The 21,645-nt window shown below is 40.5% G+C and overlaps 1 protein-coding gene across 3 annotated transcripts in view; it reads left to right on the top strand.

Moving 5' to 3' along the window:
- Positions 1–21,645, top strand: part of CEP126 (centrosomal protein 126) — a 24,873-nt gene extending 3,228 nt beyond the window's left edge. Inside the window, exons 3-12 of one of the 3 annotated variants that reach the window (XM_081909594.1) lie at positions 554–702; positions 5,066–5,156; positions 5,774–5,966; positions 8,222–10,220; positions 12,484–12,645; positions 15,883–16,007; positions 16,568–16,655; positions 17,623–17,832; positions 19,166–19,230; positions 21,415–21,645. In XM_081909594.1, coding sequence (XP_081765720.1) covers positions 554–702; positions 5,066–5,156; positions 5,774–5,966; positions 8,222–10,220; positions 12,484–12,645; positions 15,883–16,007; positions 16,568–16,655; positions 17,623–17,832; positions 19,166–19,230; positions 21,415–21,510 — 3,178 coding nt within the window. In that variant the 3' untranslated portion in view covers positions 21,511–21,645. Of the gene's footprint in view, positions 1–553; positions 703–5,065; positions 5,157–5,773; positions 5,967–8,221; positions 10,221–12,483; positions 12,646–15,882; positions 16,008–16,567; positions 16,656–17,622; positions 17,833–19,165; positions 19,231–21,414 lie in introns of those variants that run through there. The other 2 variants (XM_081909595.1, XM_081909596.1) reach the window with 2 other exon arrangements.

Genomic DNA, 21,645 nt, shown 5'->3' with positions numbered 1-21,645 from the left:
TACACTTTAAAGTATATATGTTATCCCTTGCTTGATGTGCCAAGAAATTGAATAAATCTTTCTAAGAGTACTTTTTATTATAACAGTAAATCTTTATACGTTTTGAATGCAGCTCTTCACTCATTAATACAGACTTTTCTGCTAAAAATCTGAAAGATTATTTGTTCTTTATCCTGGGGGTGCCACATATGCTAGCAATCAGATCTAGTTACTCCATGGTCGCTTATTACTTCATTTCCCAGTGCTCAAAGGTGAGCTTGCAGATACCAAGAGGGAAATCAGTGATTGTCATGTCAGGGAATGTGTATTTAAAAGAGTGTGTGTGGAGACAGAGATGGGTAGGCAAGGTCTGTGCATTCAAACATGCCAGTGGAGCCAATCCACGCTTTTCCTGGCACATGCCAGGAGAGAGGTCAGGACATGACTGAGTTTGAAACATGCTTCTTAACATGAATCACTGATGTATTTGGATAAAGAAGGATTTAAGCAAAATGGTGCAAGCCACTTACCATGCTGATTCTTTTTATTGAAAGCTGTAGTTGTTTTTACACAGAGCACTTGAAGAAAAATGGAAAGACGTTGAAGAAAAAGAACAAAAATTCAGAGAACAAATTTTGCTGCAGAGGAAACTGAAACATCAGGAAGCAACTGAAAGGTTCCAGCGTGGTCATATTCCACTTTCACAACGGAAGAAAGTAGAAGGTTTGCATATTGCAAATACAGCTATATCTATAATGCTTGCATTATAATGTGTGTTAGAAATAGTTTTCATTCCAGATTAGTATCTGTCAAAAAAACAAATATTGCAATACCTAGGGGCCATTCCATAAAAGTATATTAAATGAACAAATTATTTTTCCTTTTAAAAAATAGTTTAAAAAGTGAAATAATGTTATCAAAAAAACCCACCATGCCCACAATTATGTTGATCCTGCAGAATGTGTTATTGTAAGCTTAACTTAGCCATCTGAATAGCCAAAAAGGTCAGGAACAACATGTGCTAGACAATGAGAAATATATATAAACAGGCGGAAGTCTGTAATTTTCATAATACTGTTTTAGTGTGTTGACTGACCCTTGGATTGTTGGGGTTTTGAGTAGTGGCTTCCTTACTGCTACTTCTGTTTAATCCCATGTATGCTCTTGGTGGAGCCAATGCAATGCTCTTCGTACTGTGCCCACCAGCAATGCGTGGTGTTGTGTAGCCAGGAGAACAAAGCGGCTGCATCTTACCAGCTCCTTCTGCCTACCATTATGCACTTGCCTAACCAGGTCTTGGTCTCTGCTCCAGCAGTGTAGCAACCCCCACCTGGTGCAGACCAAAGTTGTTGAGTTTGGTTTTTTTAGGAAAGTTGTTGAGCTTTCAGGACAAGGGGAAAGGTGGCAGAAAGAAGTAAGAAGTGTTCTGGCCATTTTTAGCTCTGGCCACAGCCTCTGCTTTCTGGTGGGCTTTTCCCATAGATCATTGGATGCAAAACAGCTGGGAATCCCTGATTTAGTAACACAGTTGTGAGCACAGAAGTAGGTTTCCAAAGGCAGATCTACACTACTGACAGTGTAAAAGGCTGCTGTGCTTTGGGAGCACTGCATCTGTGATGCAAGTTTGGATCTCTAGCCTAAGATTAGCTTTGTCAAAACTGACAATTTTGATTGAGCGTTAGTTTTGGGAGGGTGCAGTGCCTCTTCAATGTTAACTGCAGCAAAGAGCAGTAATTTTATTGGTGAAGAGACTGTGCAATGTGGAAGACTTTGAATCTTGTGATAATATAACCACTGGCACATGTATTACATAATGCTGACTTTGATTCTATGATTCAGCCTGCAATCGATTTCATTTCAGTTTTTCTGCATTTTTGTATGTGATTCTTTGCCTTGGAAACCTGAGTGTCCTTAGGTAGGGGTGTGTGTAGAACGATGCTGAGCCTTTACTGTTAGTGACCAGGATTGCAAACTGTTTAAACTCATTAATTTCAAATTACTTTATGTATCATTGAAGTTGGTTTCATACGTGAACAAACTTCATACTTCATTACTGGGCAGTCCTATGAGATGTAATACAGTAATTTTGTATATTTCAGGGGGGTTTTAGTATATAAATACAGGGTCCCTATTTCAAACTTGTTTTTGATGACACAGCATAACAGTTGTGAATGATTCACAAACACACGTTTGGTTCTGCTCCAGACTTTATAATTCTCATGAATTATAAAGTACTCTGACAGGGGCATCTAACAGTTGTATGCACAGACAGTCTGAGGTCTCAGTCAACTTTCCAAGGTTGAAACTAAGTGATATGGTATTTCACTTAAATATTCTTCTCCACTCAGGAAGTCATGAGTGCATCACCTCCGATTCTCAGTGGATGTTTCCTATCCACTGATCAAATGAAACACAAAAAAACAGCATTGGTAATGATGCATTTTGATTTGACTGTGAAACTTCTCCAGGGATTTCTTACTTGTTTTTTCCCCCCATAAAATTTATACACCAAGTTTATACATCAAAACTTTTGATGGTTAGCTAATTAATTTCATTGTGTGTGCCTGTTTCATCATAATTAATTATTGAATTAAAGGAAGCCACCCATGAAAAATATTATTGATATAAATATCAATCAATACCAGGCCATAGCTCAGTGGCAGAACGTCTGCTTTGTGTGCAGAAATGAACTGGGAGCCAGAGATTTTCTCCTTTGTGTGGCCTGTTGGGTACAGAAATTATTTAACTGCTGCATTTTATTTATATTACTTTTCAAAACAAGGGTGTACTTTCATATATATATATATATATATATATGCAGGTTTTGGTGTCCTCGGGTGTCTTCCCGTGTAAAAGTTGGGGTGTCTAGGCGACGTTTCGACGAGGTCTCACTCGTCATCTTCAGGCTGGTGCTTTCGGCTTCTTGTTACTGGACCAGAGCAGGATCTCAGTGTTTGAGTTCCTATAAATACTGTTGAGGGGGTGTGGTGTATAGCCTCCAATGTTCTGGGCAGAGAGGAAGTTCCCAGGCTAGTGTGCCTTTTCTTCTTTTGTTCCTTAATTACTTGAGGGATATCTTGAGTGATTTCTTGAGTGATATCCTGAGTACCACTTAGGTGGGTCATTAGGTGTGGATTAGTTGCTAAAGTCTTTGTGTCTTGACCTCTTGAACTTTGTGAAGAGTTTTTCTGAGAAGATGGCTGTACTGCACTTAGTTGTGCTCTGGCTTGGCTTCGTGTATAGGGGCGAGCTGTGGTTTTGTGGCCTGTGTCAGCCAGATCTGTGTAGGGATTGCAGGGGGGTGCAGCATCCGGAGGTGCCACCATGGTTTGGCTACTGGATGGTGTCTGTAATTTATCTGTGGAGAGGGTCTGGGTTTGGGTCTGGTGTGGTTGATTGGTGATAGCGTTCTGTGTGCCTCTGGATCTGGTGTCAGTTTTTGTGGGGAGGGCTAATTTCCAGATGTCTGGCAAGCGGGATGTGTCGTCACGCTTGGTCATGTTGTGAGGGTGTTTCTCTATCTCGATGGCTTCCATGATTATTCTCTTGTGGTGATGTTCTATGTTAAAGAGCAATTTGGAATCTGCAAAATTAATTTCGTGTCCTGTTTCTTTCATGTGTTGGAAAAGAGAGGAAGTTTTTTCTTCTTTTTTGACGGCATTCTTGTGTTCTGCGATACGTGCATTTATTCGTCTGTTTGTTTGTCCAATGTACGTGGCTGGGCAGACTTTGCAGGGTATTTCATAGACCCCTTGGTTTTCCAACTGGATTTTATCCTTGGGGTTTCTGAGGATATTGGCTATTTTTTGGTTGGTGCAAAAGGCTGTTTTGATATTGTGTTTATGGAGGATTTTGCTAATTTTATCTGTAGTGCCCTTGATATAAGGAAGGAGGGCCATGCCCCTATACACGAAGCCAAGCCAGAGCACAACTAAGTGCAGTACAGCCATCTTCTCAGAAAAACTCTTCACAAAGTTCAAGAGGTCAAGACACAAAGACTTTAGCAACTAATCCACACCTAATGACCCACCTAAGTGGTACTCAGGATATCACTCAAGAAATCACTCAAGATATCCCTCAAGTAATTAAGGAACAAAAGAAGAAAAGGCACACTAGCCTGGGAACTTCCTCTCTGCCCAGAACATTGGAGGCTATACACCACACCCCCTCAACAGTATTTATAGGAACTCAAACACTGAGATCCTGCTCTGGTCCAGTAACAAGAAGCCGAAAGCACCAGCCTGAAGATGACGAGTGAGACCTCGTCGAAACGTCGCCTAGACACCCCAACTTTTACACGGGAAGACACCCGAGGACACCAAAACCTGCATTCCTGTACCCGGGAAAATCTACGAAAGCAAATATATATATATATATATATATATATATATATATATATATATATATATATATATATATATATTCTGCTTTTTTATTTCATTACTAACATTTTTATGAATTATTAAGCCACCTTTAATGTCATTTAAAGGCAGAAAGATAGCAAGCAATCTAGAAAATAATAATTTTGACCAGACATTTCTTATAGTCACTGCCCTCCTCTCCTACCTTTATCAGGGCTTTCTATTTCCACCTACCAAAAAACATCTACTGGCACAATCTACTAGGAAGTTTTTTTATATGGACCCCATTAAAATGAACTGGACTGAAATAAATAGCACAAGAAGGCTATCATGGATTGTGCTCTTTTTTTGTCCCTTATATAGAATACTCCTTGTTGCAATCACATATGCTTAATTTAGGGTCCAGTATCATTTGTAAATTTAGCCTTAGTTGTAAATACACTATCATTGGATGCCTCAAAAATTCAAAAAACAGTTTAGGAATTGCAGTAATTTTTGGTGCATTTAAATAAGTCAGAGTGTGCAGAGTTTGCAAAGCCATGCTGTATGGGAACAACAAGGCAGAAGAAGAAGTTAAGGACTGTAGTAGTAGAGGGCTGATGTGGGCACAGTTTTAGAATTGTAGGAGCTTTATAGGGGTGGGGAACTATTCCTGAGTTTTTGTGTTTAAAAGCTTGAGATTTTATTCAACATTTCTAAATGCTGTCCTTCTTTTTACTTCCTAGTGCAGAGAAAACCAGAACCTAAATTAGATGAGGCTTTTAAGAAAATTCAAGTAACAGGATTACATTTGTCACCATCCAAAGTCATTGGAAGGTAGATATTTCATTTGTTTAATTCAATCATAAAATTGCTGCAGTGCTTGTGGGCGGAAGCTAAATGCAAGATCATGTAAAATATGCTTTTCCTCATTCCCCCTAGTGAACAGTGTTGGGTGAGGGGAGGTCATGGGAAATTTTCCTTCCATTAACTTCTGTAAATTAACGTATTAGAATCCAGGCCCAATTTTGGGTGATCCTTCCTTCATTCAACAACTGCCACATCAAATCCCATGTTGTCCAGGGTCCCCACAACTCTCCTAAGAAGCTTTTCTGAGGTGCAGCTAGCTGCAGGAAGGGGCAGAAAACTTGCTTTCTATGAAGAGGACACATATTTCCCCCAGAAATATGCATTTAGCAAAGCAAAGTAAGAGCTTAATGGAGTATATAAAATGCAGCTAAATGCAACCCTAGCAGAATCACTTTATTCCTAGTTTGGGGCAAATTTTTACTGAAATATGTTTTTCCCAAGTACCTTCTATAGTACCTTATAGCTACAAAATTAATTTTAGTGTGCAGAATGTTTCACTTTAGATGTAATTTTTTACTGTGAAACTTTTCGTGAAAGTAGTAAAAATGTAGCTGGAAGTGACTATAATGTTTCTTCTCTGCAAGAGCTGCTGACACAACTTCCTCAGCTACTAGAAATGATCCCTTTTCCTGGAAACAGAGCTCAGTGAAAGCTGGCTGTGATAGGATAATGCAGGAAAACAGTGGTTCAAACCCGGACAATTCCCAGCTTCTCTTCCAACAAAATCTGAATGAAATGCAGCAGCAACTACAAGAACAACATTTCAGCAACCTTCAGGTATGATGTCCTGGCAGTTATTTACATCCTCTTAAAGGTGCAATTCACAAACCATCTAAATAGGAGTACCTAATGTACCAACTTTTTAGACCCATTGCACCTGCTTCAGTGCCAATTTAAGGATCTAGAAGCCCAGGACTTCTATCACCTTGAAAGGTAAAACAGCATGATAACCCCACACACAAGTAGAACTTCACATGAAAGGACATTAAGGTGTTAACAGAGTCTTCCTTATCCTAGGCATGTCACCCCTGTGAAGGTGCACATCACTGCTGAGCCGGGTGTGTTGCAGTATCGTCAGCTGAAGTTGCTGTTGCAGTTGCTTTATCAGTCAAAGAGCATCAAAATCCATTCACTGCTTATGTTTGGGTTTCTTTCAAGCAACTGTATTCAGTTTGGTCTGCTGCTTGAATTGCAAAGCAATACTATAACAACTTATTTTTCTTTTGCATCGTTAAATTGCCACTAGGGGCCGCTGGGGGTTTTCTGGCAAAGCAGATACAATTTCCCAACTGCTGAAGATAATTAGCAGAAAGGGGAGTTACTTATACAGTCAAACCTCAATTGTCGAACGTAATCCATTCAGAAAGCCCGTTTGGCTTCCGAAATGTCTGACAACCGAGGCGCAGCTTCCAGTTGGTTGCAGGAGCTTCCTGCACTCAAGTGGAAGCCGTGTTGGACATTCGACTTCCAAAAAACGTTTGAAAACTGGAGAAATTACTTCTGGGTTTTTGGCATTTGGGGACCGAAACATTCCAAAACAGAGGCGTTCGGTAGCCGAGGTTTGACTGTAAATATGTAAGAGTTTAAACAGACAGACAGACAAATGCTACAGAGTAACCACTGACATTGTTTCACTGTGGTGCTTTGCTTTGAAACTCACATTTAATAAGCAAATGTGAGTGGAAAGCAATAGTTGAATAGGCTGCTGTAGTCAGTCAAAATCATTGCAATCGACTGTACACCATATCCGTATACATTGTGGTCATTTGAACTCTCACTTTGCGGTTTTACAGGTCTGGTAGGATTACAAAGATTCCTAAAAATCCCCCCTTTTAGGGCATATAAAAAGGTCACTATGCCAGTATAAATATTGTTTCCTATTAATATATCCCTTTAAAATCAAACAAAATTTCAGTTCTAAACCTAATTCACTTCAAAACCAGAATATTGCTGTAATATAGTCACCACAGGGTTTGTATGTACTTTTTGTGATTTTTGAGTTATAGCGCCTGTTTTCAAATAAAATTCAAGAGCCTGCATAAAAATTACTGGGCTGATATCCAGTAATATTTTTTTATCCCAAAGAAACAAGCTTCACTGGTTCTTAGCTATAAGCAAGGAAGAGATAAGGTAAACTATTTTTATAAGACTTAAGCTGAAAACAATGAAGCAAAATCATCATTAGTTTGGATGCTATTGTGGTTTCCAACTATCTGATTAAAAAAAATCAATACATTTCTATACCTCCCTTCATTTCTCAAAGTGGTTCACAACAAATTTTAAAATACCTTTAAAATACCTTAAAGCAACAAATGCAGCAGCATACAGAAACCAGGGCAAATACAACAAGATGGTATTAATGGCTAGCAAAAGCCTGGAAAAACAAGTGAGCTTTTAACAATCACACATTAGCACTGGTGCTTAACTTATTTTATTCCTGCCAGGTTGTGTATCCCAGGGGCTTTCATAGGTAATTTCTGTCTAAACTTGCAGCACCAGACATTTGAAAAAACATTCAGCTAAATAGACTGAAATTAGAGCTAGAAAAATCTCAGGCATGTGGCTGCCTATAAATTCAATATACAACTGAAATGAGTTCATCCCTGTGCAGAAGTGGCACCCAAAATGTGCGGTGTATGAGAACTTGCAATATTTTTCTACCACTGAAAATCAGTGACCAAATAGAAGCTCTAATTAAGAATACTGGCTGTTTGTGACATTTTTAGCACACTTCATCCTGTATTCAGAGTGATATTCTTACTTGCAGAGATGACTTGAAAAAAGATCTTTGAAATGTATTCTTGAAAAATTCTACAGTTTTCTATCAAATTATTCCCAACTTTTTCCTTTTTGATTTGGTAGAGTGTCCACAAGGACATATTGATGTTTATTTGAAATGCAAACCTGAAAATCTTACTACTTTTCACACACGAAAACATAAGGACCTCTCTGATTTCCCTAATTTTCCCTTAAGCTTTACCAAGAAGATGTGTCTTAGTGATATTTATAAGCTGTTTGCTTTTCTGTCTTAGGATTTTCATCAAGAAGTGAATGAAATAGCCCATACAGAAAGTGTTTGCAGTGTGGACAGTCTTGAGGCTGCAGAACCAAATGAAGGTTGTACAACACCCAGTGAAACATCTTCTTTATCTGCACAGTTGGACTCCTCAGTCCACAATTCAGAGGAATTACAGACTAGAAATAAAAGTTTCTCTGATGAAACTGACATGACTTTTTCTAAAAAACAGCATGTAAATAATTGGCTTACAAATTTAAATACCTCAAATTTCCAGACAACCTCCCCCTTTCGTGATATTTTAATAAAACACAATGTCATACCTTCTGACGAGGACACATGCAGTCCTGATCATAAATCATTTGTTCAAAGTAGGTCTGAACAAAGAGAGACTGCAAGAGATGCTTCTGATGAGCATCTAACCTTTGCACAAAATGAAAGAGAAGAGAAAAGTTTTCTGTCAAAACGTCCGTCTTCAGGCACAGAGGGTCCTGTAGCTACTGACAGCCCGGTACACGAAATAAACAAAGCTTGGGCTGTCCCTGATCCCTCAGTTGTTTCACTACAAGAGAGAAATTCTCAGCTTCCCCAGAACAGAACCTCATCAGCACACGTCTCCTGTCAACAAACAGCGGTCTTCCCTACTGCCCCTTACAACAACAGCTTCTCAATTAATTGCATGGAGAAGGGAAATGATCATTCAGCAAGATGTACTGAAGATATAGACTGTGTGGCAAATGCTAAACATGAAAAGGTTGTAGCATCTTTGTTTGAAGAGATGTGTAAAGGCTGTATAAATCAACAGAACGCTAATGGAGATAATGAAATGACTAAAAATAGTTTATCTATGTCTCATGAAGATTCCACTGCTAATTTATCTGATCTTGACCAACAAGGGAACAACTCCAATGAAGAAAAAGTAGTGAAATTTCCAAAAAGCATATTGAAAAAAGAATCCAAGTATGAACTTAGCAATTTCAAGGCAGTGGTTGTCAACAGGGGGGTCAGATTTGGGACTCAGCCTGTGATTCCTAGAGACAGTGTTGAATTGGCAAAAATGAAAGGGAAAGATGCCGAGCAAAAGAACTGTAAAAAACTTAGGTGGTTTGATGAAATTAACAGAGCAGTGGGTGATGAAAAGCATTCAGAACAAAATATCATTGAAATACCTCATGCACAGCCCAGATCACCTGGTTCTCAAATTAGAGCTGCCACTTCTAGAACTAATGTTAGAAGCATTCCCGCTTGCACTCTCAATTCTGTTTTCCCAGAATATCTCCAGGAGAATTCTCAGGCATCTGCAAAAATTGCTACTCTTAAAGACTCAGATAATGGGATGCAGAATGCTTTTGTATCTAAAGGATATCATGTTGCTAGACAAGCATGGATGGCGCCAAGAGGTGAAGAAATACCCCTAATATATAATTGTGAACTAAAAAATCCCAAAAGCAATCCATGTAAAAGTAGAACGAAATTGATCAAAAGACCCAAATCTGCCAAAGCCACATCAACTTTCACAACTAAAAACCGAAAGGGCACCATTATCCGACCACAATCTGCTAGCGAAGCCACAAAGGTTATGAAAACTCAGGGCAAAATCATGGCACCTCACCCACCAAGTAAGCCCATACCAGGCAAAAAAATGGACGAAAATCCAGCAGACAGTGTGTCTCAGTCAGGAAATCTTTGGAAAGCTCACACAGATACTGAAAACAGTCATTTTTTACCTGAAGGTCAAGATTTATGTTCGGATACTACAGATTCTCCATCTTCAGGTACTGCTTGCAGTTCGCAGGTGGCCACTATGCGACCTTCGTATAGCATATTTACCTATGAGCTGTTGAGGAAGAAAAAGGCTACTGGTCAAGCAGTTGCCCGGTGCAACAGCTTTCCAAAAGGAAACTCTGTGTACTCAGAAAATGGATTATGTCGAGATCGCACACCAACCGATGAAGAAATCACAGTTTTGTGGCAAGGGGTGCATCGTGCACTGGCTCAAAAGGATGGTGCTGCTGGTAAGATTTATGTGTTTTCACTGAATTAGAAGGATTTATAAGATTGCATATTTGATAAAATCAGAACTAATAACAGAGGGCCCATTCAGAGGGACTTTGAAAGAAGTTTAATTTCAGGCATATTGTGCCAATCTCACATTATCGTCAGAAATAACAAAAGGGCAGGAGTGTACTGAAAGAGAAAGACTAGACTGGACATGCTTCCTTTCAAAACCAAGACAAAAATTGTTTCTAACAAGTGGTATTCTGCCCATTACTGGTTTTAGTCAGTCCCTGACCATTATTACATTTACAAATAGGTGTGACTAGCTCAGCCCTGATGAATGTGGATAAACCCACAGTGGATAAAACCACGGTGCGTTTTCTGACTGGAGGATAAAAGCTCCTTTAGAATTTTTAGTAGAGCTGAATCAAGCCATCCCTGATGCGTTTTCATGTATAAACAAGCCCAGCTCTGGGTTTGGAGGAGCCATGAGCAGGCTGCCCTCGCCCAACCCAGCACCTCCCACTGTTTGGGCTCCCTGATGTTAACAATACTGCAGCCACCTCCTTCCCCCTCACAAGCAGGCTTATTTGGCAGTGGGCCTAGAGCCAAGTAGGTTATCTCTGCTCGACACCTGGCGGCTGCCATATTTATCTCCCACAGTGTTGCTGACCTTGACTTGCCAAATGGAATGAAATAGCCATTTCCTCCCAGTACTTTTTAGCACCAACATCACCAGATTAGCCCACTTGCAAGGGGAAGGAGAGGCTGACAACCACAGGAGTTCTCAGTGGCAGCAGGTACTAGAGGCAGTCCAGGCAGGATCAGTGGCGGAGCTTCATGCTCCGACACTGGGGGGGGGGGCAGAGAACAGGCGGGGGGGCTGGCGCGCGTCCGCGGCATGGCGCGCTGCCCGCAGGGGCCTGGCACCCAGCACCGGTGGGGGGGCAGCTGCAATGGCACCCCACCAGGATCGCGCTGCCGGGGCTGTGCGCTCCCCCTGCTCCCCTCTTCCTCTGCCAGCGGGCAGGATATCAGCCCTGGTAATGCAAGCAGATTTCCCAGTATGTTGTAAATCTCAGCTCATCTGTAATATCAAGGTTGGATTACTGCAATGAACTCTTTGTGGGGATGTTGAGGATGGTCTCGAGGCTACAGCTAGCACGCAACATGTTGCCTAGGTTGCTTATGGGAGCAAACTGCCACCAGCATATAACACATTTCCTCTGGGATCTGCACAGGCTACCAATCTGCTACAGAGCCAAGTTCAAGGTTTTGGTATGAACATACAGTGGTACCTTAGTTTGCAGCCGTTTTGGATGACAACCATTTTGGATTATAACCACATCAAACCCGGAAGTGTGTGTCCCATTTTTTGTATTATAACCCCACCTTTTTTTTGGGAGGCCCCATTGGGGTGCACCTTGGGTTATGACCTGTTTTGGTTTACAATCGGACCTCTGGAACAGATTATTGTTGTAAACCAAGGTACCACTGTATAAGGCCCTATGCAGTTTAGGACTAGGTTACTTGAGAGACTGCCTTACTCACTACATACCTTGTAGGCCACTGCATTTTGCAGGAGGATCTCTCCCTGAAGTTCCTAAAATATCAGAATCCCACTACACAGTAATTTGAAGCAGGTGTAGCTGTCACTGTTAAGTGAAAAGCATCCCTATTGAGATACTACAGGTGCCCACTATCTGGAGTTTCCAGAAACAACTGAATATGCTTTTGCTTCACTTTGCCTTGCCAGCTTGGGGGGAACATGTCTCTGCCTTGTGTGTTGTGTTGTATTTAAATTTATTTTTACTTGTTTCACTTGTTTTGTTTTATGGTTGTAAATTGCCTGTAAATTTATCTGAAAGGTGATTTATTAATTCAACAACAATAATAATATTAGTAGCTGTTATCTGATAGAACAGTTTGCTACTAATGAAGTGAAAGTTCATTTTTGTTAATGACTGAGTGCTTTGGCTGTCATCTAACAGAGTCCTGGACAGTGTGCTTAAACCTGTGGTACTTCAGTAATGAAGGGAGATTGGATGCGCCTTGAGTGAATGTTTAACTTACACATTCATACATTGATTTGGTCTAATCATCTGCTGGTAATTTAGGTCTTGCTGCAACTTCACCCCACATGCCTTAAAGCAATTGGGTGAAATAATACAGTTGGTTGTAAAAGACACACACATTCCTGGCTAATTTCTGAACTGCTGAGTGAAGTTAGCCTGACTATATAATTTGTAAATCTTCTTGTGTGTTTTTCTTTTCTTTCAGGAGATTCACAACATGGTGTTACACTCTGTAATAATTCAAATAATGGCGACTTGCAACCCACTAGACCTAATGTGGCTCACATCACAATTGATGGTGGCAATCTGATGGGCAGTATTAAATCAGGTGTCAGAGTGAATCCAATATTTGCTTCTCCACCAAGCAGTAAGGTTCTTCCTTTATCAAATTTTGTTGGGTGGGGCGAAGAAAACGAGAAATATATATATATATATATATATATATATATATATATATATATATATATATATATGCAGGTTTTGGTGTCCTCGGGTGTCTTCCCGTGTAAAAGTTGGGGTGTCTAGGCGACGTTTCGACGAGGTCTCACTCGTCATCTTCAGGCTGGTGCTTTCGGCTTCTTGTTACTGGAACAGAGCAGGATCTCAGTGTTTGAGTTCCTATAAATACTGTTGAGGGGGTGTGGTGTATAGCCTCCAATGTTCTGGGCAGAGAGGAAGTTCCCAGGCTAGTGTGCCTTTTCTTCTTTTGTTCCTTAATTACTTGAGGGATATCTTGAGTGATTTCTTGAGTGATATCCTGAGTACCACTTAGGTGGGTCATTAGGTGTGGATTAGTTGCTAAAGTCTTTGTGTCTTGACCTCTTGAACTTTGTGAAGAGTTTTTCTGAGAAGATGGCTGTACTGCACTTAGTTGTGCTCTGGCTTGGCTTCGTGTATAGGGGCGAGCTGTGGTTTTGTGGCCTGTGTCAGCCAGATCTGTGTAGGGATTGCAGGGGGGTGCAGCATCCGGAGGTGCCACCATGGTTTGGCTACTGGATGGTGTCTGTAATTTATCTGTGGAGAGGGTCTGGGTTTGGGTCTGGTGTGGTTGATTGGTGATGGCGTTCTGTGTGCCTCTGGATCTGGTGTCAGTTTTTGTGGGGAGGGCTAATTTCCAGATGTCTGGCAAGCGGGATGTGTCGTCACGCTTGTTCATGTTGTGAGGGTGTTTCTCTATCTCGATGGCTTCCATGATTATTCTCTTGTGGTGATGTTCCATGTTAAAGAGCAATTTGGAATCTGCAAAATTAATTTCGTGTCCTGTTTCTTTCATGTGTTGGAAAAGAGAGGAAGTTTTTTCTTCTTTTTTGACGGCATTCTTGTGTTCTGCGATACGTGCATTTATTCGTCTGTTTGTTTGTCCAATGTACGTGGCTGGGCAGACTTTGCAGGGTATTTCATAGACCCCTTGGTTTTCCAACTGGATTTTATCCTTGGGGTTTCTGAGGATATTGGCTATTTTTTGGTTGGTGCAAAAGGCTGTTTTGATATTGTGTTTATGGAGGATTTTGCTAATTTTATCTGTAGTGCCCTTGATATAAGGAAGGAGGGCCATGCCATACCAGATCCAGAGGCACACAGAACGCCATCACCAATCAACCACACCAGACCCAAACCCAGACCCTCTCCACAGATAAATTACAGACACCATCCAGTAGCCAAACCATGGTGGCACCTCCGGATGCTGCACCCCCCTGCAATCCCTACACAGATCTGGCTGACACAGGCCACAAAACCACAGCTCGCCCCTATACACGAAGCCAAGCCAGAGCACAACTAAGTGCAGTACAGCCATCTTCTCAGAAAAACTCTTCACAAAGTTCAAGAGGTCAAGACACAAAGACTTTAGCAACTAATCCACACCTAATGACCCACCTAAGTGGTACTCAGGATATCACTCAAGAAATCACTCAAGATATCCCTCAAGTAATTAAGGAACAAAAGAAGAAAAGGCACACTAGCCTGGGAACTTCCTCTCTGCCCAGAACATTGGAGGCTATACACCACACCCCCTCAACAGTATTTATAGGAACTCAAACACTGAGATCCTGCTCTGTTCCAGTAACAAGAAGCCGAAAGCACCAGCCTGAAGATGACGAGTGAGACCTCGTCGAAACGTCGCCTAGACACCCCAACTTTTACACGGGAAGACACCCGAGGACACCAAAACCTGCATTCCTGTACCCGTGAAAATCTACGAAAGCATATATATATATATATATATATATATATATATATATATATATATATGCCAAATTTAATGAATCTTGAATAATAAAGCTTATACAGTAATATATGTATAGATAAGGAATATCTTTAGTCAATGAGCCATGTATGAAGTTTGGATTGAGTCTGTACCCTAGTTTCAATTCTGTATTTTCTGCACTGGCAACTTTTTGAGAGTAAATACAGTCATACGTCATGTTACGTCCACTTCATGTTACGTTCTTTCAGGTTACGTCCCGCGGTGACTTGGAAGTACTGGAAAGGGTTACTTCCGGGTTTTGCCGCATGCGCAGAAGCACAAAATGATGTCATGCGCAGACGCGACGAATCGCAACCCGCACGTGCACAGACGCGCCGCTGCAGGTTGCGTTCTTTTCATGTTGTGAACGGGCCTCCGGAACGGATCCCGTTCGCAACCAGAGGTACCACTGTAATGTAGAAGGGTACCTGGGATAGGCATGTATGGTTGTGGAACTTTCCTAAGTACTGAGAGTTCATATTGATAAATTAGAGTATGCTGGTATATTCTGAAATGGTTTCTTCTATAGCTCACATGCTAATCGAGGGCTCTATTCATGAAAATTCTTTTGCGCTTGTCTTTTCTAAACATTCCTTTATACTATCAGCACTAGTATAATTTTTAGTATTTTTACCACAAGAGGAAAATTAATTTGAAAATAAACTAAATTAACAAATATATCCTTAACTTTTCACTCCATTGATTTGAATTCGCACCCATCAATAAACTAAAGCTCTATTTAATTAATCTACCAATTAAAGTTTGCAGCTGTAGTTATAAACTACCCCAAATGTTGACCTATAGCTCAGTGGTAGAGCACATTCTTGCCTGCAAAAGATTCCAGGTTCAGTCCCCATCATCTCCTGCTAAAAGAATCTCAGATAGTTGGACTAGGAAAGCCCTCTGCCGCAGACCTACAGCCCAAACTAGATGCGATGGTGGGAGATCTATAATTGGATTGTCTTTCTGTAAAGAGTAAATAGAAGTGGTTTGGAATAGAGCCATGGTACAGGAGGAAGTTTTTGTTGTTTTCCTCGCACGGGTTTTCTGATCCACATCTCTCTCAAACAACACACACCCAGAATTGTACATTTGTTCCATGAGGCGAAGCATATATGTACCATACAAGCAGGTTTGCCATCTATCTTGCTCAACATTAGTGATATAATCCAAAAGTAAACTCAAGTTAACCATCTGTATTCCTTTTTTCTGCATATTTATTTATTTGTTACTATGTTTTCCCTATATGTGTTCGAAGTGGCTTATAAACAAAAGATAACATTGAAACTAGAATTATAATTTAAGTATAAAACAATATAACAAGGTGTGTGTTTTGTGGTGCTATTTTATCCTTTTCAGCTACTTTTGCCATGACAAGACGAAAACAAAGTATTGAAAATAATGAAAATAAACGCAAGGCTCTTTTAGAACAGAGGAGACAAAAGGCAGCCTCTGCAGTATGGAAGCCCACTAGTGTCGTACAGGTATATCTGATAAATTTCTGACTGAAAAATACCAAAAATTGCTGTCCTAGGGAAATGGATTCTGTATCGTACAGTTTAAAAAAATGAACAATATGCTGAAGAAAATAAAAATGTTACTTCCAGTAGAAAAGAGATTCTACTGTTATCTCTAGACCTCTTGCTTCCACTTCTCTGATAAGGCAGAATGTAGAGAGAGGGTATTCTGTACATTATAAAGGAAACTCTCTGGTGGAGTCATTTCACAAATAACTGTTCAGGTTTGCTATATACTGAACATACTTGCATGTGTAACCTGTTCATGGGTTATCACAGAGCACTATGTGGAATCAGAGTTAATAATCACAGTCTATTAAATTTTTCTGCTGTAGTTCAGTATCACCACTATCACAGATTAATGTCCTCCAGAATACAGCAGCATATGTTATAGATGTGTGTGTGTGTGTTTTAAGGCTTTTTCATTATTTGATTTTCATTTCAGAGTAACATTAGCACTTCTGGACCATGAAATGCCAGGATTTATTTTTTCAAGCAGTTTGATAATAAAATTCTTTTTTTTATAGAATACGACACAAGCTGTGAAGCGAGCACCACCTCATTGTGCAAATGATATAGTGCAAGCCATGGGTGGCATCAGTAATTCTGATGAAGGTAATACAGCATGTTTCAATTTGACTGTTGCTATGAATTATTATTTTAAGGTTTTTATTATAAACCTATTCATTACTAAGTATTGTGTCCTTCCCAATTAAGGAATATGAATTTTGCATATAAACTCCCATTTGTAGCTTGTAACAACAAGGTGTTGTACATAAGTCAAAGAAAAAGACACAGTCTTAATGCACAAGAGGGTTCCGGGTAGTGAGAAATGGTAAAAGGTTTAAGAACAGTTGAAGAAAACCACAGAAAAAAGGCAATTTTTTTAAAGATCGGGTATCTGCCATGTGTCCATTTCTCACAGAAACATTATAGGAAAGTGATGATAGTCTTATGTCATTTGCTTTCTGAATCAAAAGTGGGGGGAATATTTGGATGCACAGAAAAGGCGTATAAAAAAAGGTAAAGGACCCCTGACAGTTAAGTCCAGTTGCGAACGACTCTGGGGTTGCAACGCTCATCTCGCTTTACTAGCTGAGGGAGCCAACGTTCATCCGCAGACAGTTTTTCCGGGTCATGTGGCCAGCATGACTAAGCTGCTTCTGACGAAACCAGAGCACGGAAACACCGTTTACCTTCCCACTGAAGCTGCACCTATTGATCTACTTGCACTTTGACGTGCTTTCGAACTGCTAGGTTGGCAGGAGCTGGGACTGAGCAACGGGAGCTCACCCCATCATGGGGATTCGAACCGCCAACCTTCCAATCAGCAAGCCCAAGAGGCTCAGTGATTTAGACCACTGGGCGTCCTCAAACACAATTATAATGTTGCTCGGATAGGGTCATGATGCTCTGTGGGAACAAATATAAATAAAATTATTTGTGAAAGATGCACAAAGACATGTTGTTAGCAATGGAGAAAGGCTGTAAAAGGTGGGTATTAAATTGACCCCAGGAGCAAATCCAGTTTTTTGTTTGTTTTCTTTCTAACCTTTTCTACAATACACATTTCTTTTATTAGTTTCAGACAGTACTACACAGTTTATGCTGGCAGAAAACTTAGCAAACACATCAGCAACAGAAAGTGACATCTTGATTGATTTGGACACAGTTCAACCATACAAACAGACTACAGTGCTAAACAGACCTGCACGGCAAGGAATGAGTGCATTGTCATTTGAAGAGCACAAAGTTCTTCAGTCACTCGACCGCATTAATCAAAAGCTACTTAGTAAGTAGTCAGCAGATCATGCTATGAAATTCACCAGGGTAGTCAACTCTATCAATGCAACTCTCTGCTTTTCTTATTGGTAGTAGGTTCCACTGAGATCAGTGGGTCTTCCAGTAAGTGCACATAGGTTTGCAGTTTAAATGTAAATAAGTAATACTGCCAGAATAACCATTTCAGCTTCCAACTGTGTTGGCTCCTAGTTTTCTAACAAATATACCATGCAGTGGCATAATAATTATTTAGTTACAAGCTTATGCGATAGTGGAACTGCTGTTCCTAGATGCTTTATTTAGCTTACAGTACAGAAGATGGGAATGTGACAAGCTACCTTTCATTTCCCTAGTCAAATAGTTGCCCCCATTTGCAGCCATATGGTATGCATGCAATAATTGCATGGCAAGGCCAGTTTTTGCACATAAGCACTTTAAAGCAGATTGGAGCCTCTGTGAAGATGGTAGATATAGGCATGAGGACTCCCATACAACTATAATTGGGGTATTTGTTTGGTCAAGCAAAAGTCCATTCTTTTCAAAGACAGAGAACATCCAAAGTTGCTTCAAATCTTACAAATTATCCAATAACAGGTATGCTCTCAACAATTTTCTATCCTTCCTGCCTCTCTCTCATGCTTTAGGACCAGAATGCTTTGCTACTCACAACCTATTTCAAACTTTGTTTTGATTTATGACAGATCTGAGATTAGGCGGGGGATACTGACAGAAGGAGGAGATAAGAAGTTCAGAATCCTTTGTCATTTGCTTCTGAATCCACCCCGTCAGAGGACAAGCTACCTCATTCCACAGGGTAGCCCATCAAATGATGGCCGCCAGACTTAATACTGAAAGGGTTGCCTACCAAGTGGAATTGGTAGATGAGTGCCCCTGGCTATGGTGCCACCTTGTTTGTGGATCCCAAAGTACTACATGCCTGCAAACGGAATAGCCAGAAAAAGCTGAGCTGAACGCTTGAGAACATAAAAGAGCTTTGTACTAGAAGAGTTCATATCTCGTTTCCCACAGTGGCCATTCAGGTGCCTTTTGGAAGCCCCCAAGCAGGGGTTATTGCTCTGCAGCAACTGGCACTTAATGCCCCACCACTTCTGAGCATAGTTTCATATACCGCCATGAACTGTAGACATTTATAGACCTTCTCTCTACAAATTTGAAATAAAAAAAATGAAATAAAATTAATGCTTCTGCAGCCCTGCAAAGGGAACAAAAACTGTAGGTAGCATAGAGTCTGTATTATTTACAATCTGAAGGAAGAATAAATTATTGTACACCTTGTTTTTCCCCACCATAAACTTGAAATTTCTTATTTTATACCATTTTAGATGTCCATGAAACCATGAAAAAAATCCCATCTTCCACAAATGTTTTACAGACTCTTTCCCCTTTGGTAAGCATACCCATTTGCTCTTCCATTGTAAAATGCATATGAACAATATGTTGTTTGTTTATGATAAAGATGCAGCAGAGATAATCATCCACTTGTACTTTTTAAAAGACATATGGTTGCCTGCTGTCTGAACCAAAATGCTGGACTACATGGATTTTAATCTGATCCAGCAAGATGTGTTCGTCTAATATCCTGTAATAACTGTGTGCTAATGCATGTAACAGTGTCCTGGATGCCTTTTTTAAAAAAAGAAAAAGAAATGAAACAAAGCTATTTCAGGATGGTATGCGAGAATTTAAGGCAGAGAATAGACAGGAGAGATTACTTAATACTTTCCCCATCTGCCATTTCCCCATTCCAATTTCCCCCCAGGTTACTGGCTCCTCTGCAAAGTAGGCAACTGGAGATCCATCTCAGACTTGCAATATGTGAACAGACCAAAACCTGGTCTCTATACCTCGAGACTGAGTCCCTGTAAATCTGAGCAGAGTCCAGCCTGCTGTTGGTCTCAACATGCATAAAGGCCTCAACTCAGCTGCCTATTTCTTTAGCTATTAATGAAACCTCAGAGAGTGATGCTTGTCTCAGCCAACATTCAACATCCTCCAGTAGCACTTCAGCACCTCTTTCCTATAACTATTTGCAACCCCTCTAAATGTAAAGTACTCCATGCCAAGGTTCACTTTGAACATGGTGGAGGAATTCAATCCAGCTAACTTGCCCTAGATGAAAGGCTTCCTTTAATTAAGGCTTTCTTCTTGTTCCTCTCCATTCAAGACTCTTGAGAAGGATAAGTGGGGAAGAAGCCTCAGTCATCCTCATAGCCTCTCAATGGAATGGACACCCTCGAGAGGTTGGAGGGTGGTTTTCATTGGAGGTTTTCAAGCAGAGGTTGGATGGTCATCTGTCATGGATGCGTCTCCACCTCCAATATTCAGCCCAGACACTGAGGTCCAGCTCTGAGGGCCTTCTGGTGGTTCCCTCATTGCAATAAGTGAAGCTACAGGGAACCAGGCAGAGGGCCTTCTCAGTAGTGGCGCCCACCCTGTAGAACGCTTTCCCACCAGATGTCAAGGAAATAAACAACTATCTGACTTTTAGAAGACATCTGAAGGCAGCCCTGTTTAGGGAAGTGTTTAATGTTTGAAGTTTTCTTCTGTTTTTAGTGTTCTGTTGGGAGCTGCCCTGAGTGGCTGGGGAAACAGCCAGATGGGTGGGGTATAAAAAAAAAAATTGTTGTTGTTGTTGTTAGTTGAGATTCCTGCATTACAGGAGGTTGGACTAGATGACCCTCAGGATTGCTTCCAACTCTCCAATTCTATGATTCAGTGGCCCAGAAGATAGGTCAGCCACTTGTCAAATCTCAAAGACCCACTAAGAGCCTAGTCCCTCAATCTCTAGGTCTGTTGCACCCAGATTCTGTTTTGCTACACTAACCCACTTGGTGAATGAATAACTGGCTGTACTCAAACAAGGTGCCTGCTACAGTATTTTCATCCAGGAAACCTTAATGTTGCTTCAGGACTATCTGTACTTGAGCTTGAAACCCAGTTCTCTATGTCACCGGGTCTTGGCTCTGGTATCCAGCATCTCCAAAAACGAACATGCACTGCTCGGAACCTATCCTTAGCTCCATCAGTTCCGGAGTGGAGTCACCAACCTTAGCCTCTTCAACTGCAGGCTGCAGTTATGAAGACCATGAAGATCACTGTTAAGGATAAATAACAATCTTAGTGGTTCTTCTTTCAGTGGCTATAAAAGGGTGAGGTGGTGAGAGCCTTGAGAACTGTACAGAGAACCTGTGCCTCATCAGCAAGCTAAGATGGAGATAAGGATAGGTTTGCAGGAGCTATCAATGCTTTTTTATACGGTTAGAGTCACTACACAGAGATCTAACCTTCGTTCAGAAAGCGAACTCAGTCTCCTATCCATCACAGCAAGGTAGTCTATTATTGTTGGCTGATTAATATCTTACAGCCTTTTAAATATGTCTGTAGGAAGAGGGGGTTTTGTTGTTTTGATTTAATTATTTACTTGTATTCTGTGAAGTGCCCTGATATCTTTTGATGAATGGTGGTATATAATAATAATAATAATAATAATAATAATAATAATAATAATAATAATAATGTATAGTCAGAATACTTTAAGCTGTTTGTGTTGTGTTTTCTCTTGGTCTTCCAGGTCGCATCTCCCTCATACATGGACATCATCCCTACCATGCAGAGATACAAGAGTGCATCAGGTGACCCTCGAAACCTAACGCAGAGAAGATACTGATTTGGTCTAACAGAGGCTATTGAACTGGGATCTATTTTAATATATTCTCAGCTGCTATCTTTGTAACATAATTATTTGCAACATGCCTTAAATGCTATTAAAAACAACTCAAACAAAATAAAAGATGTAACGCAA

The sequence above is a fragment of the Podarcis melisellensis genome, assembly GCF_964234715.1.
Source record: "Podarcis melisellensis genome assembly, chromosome: 4".
Classification (NCBI taxonomy): domain Eukaryota; kingdom Metazoa; phylum Chordata; class Lepidosauria; order Squamata; family Lacertidae; genus Podarcis; species Podarcis melisellensis.
This window is presented reverse-complemented; position numbering and strand designations above follow the sequence as displayed.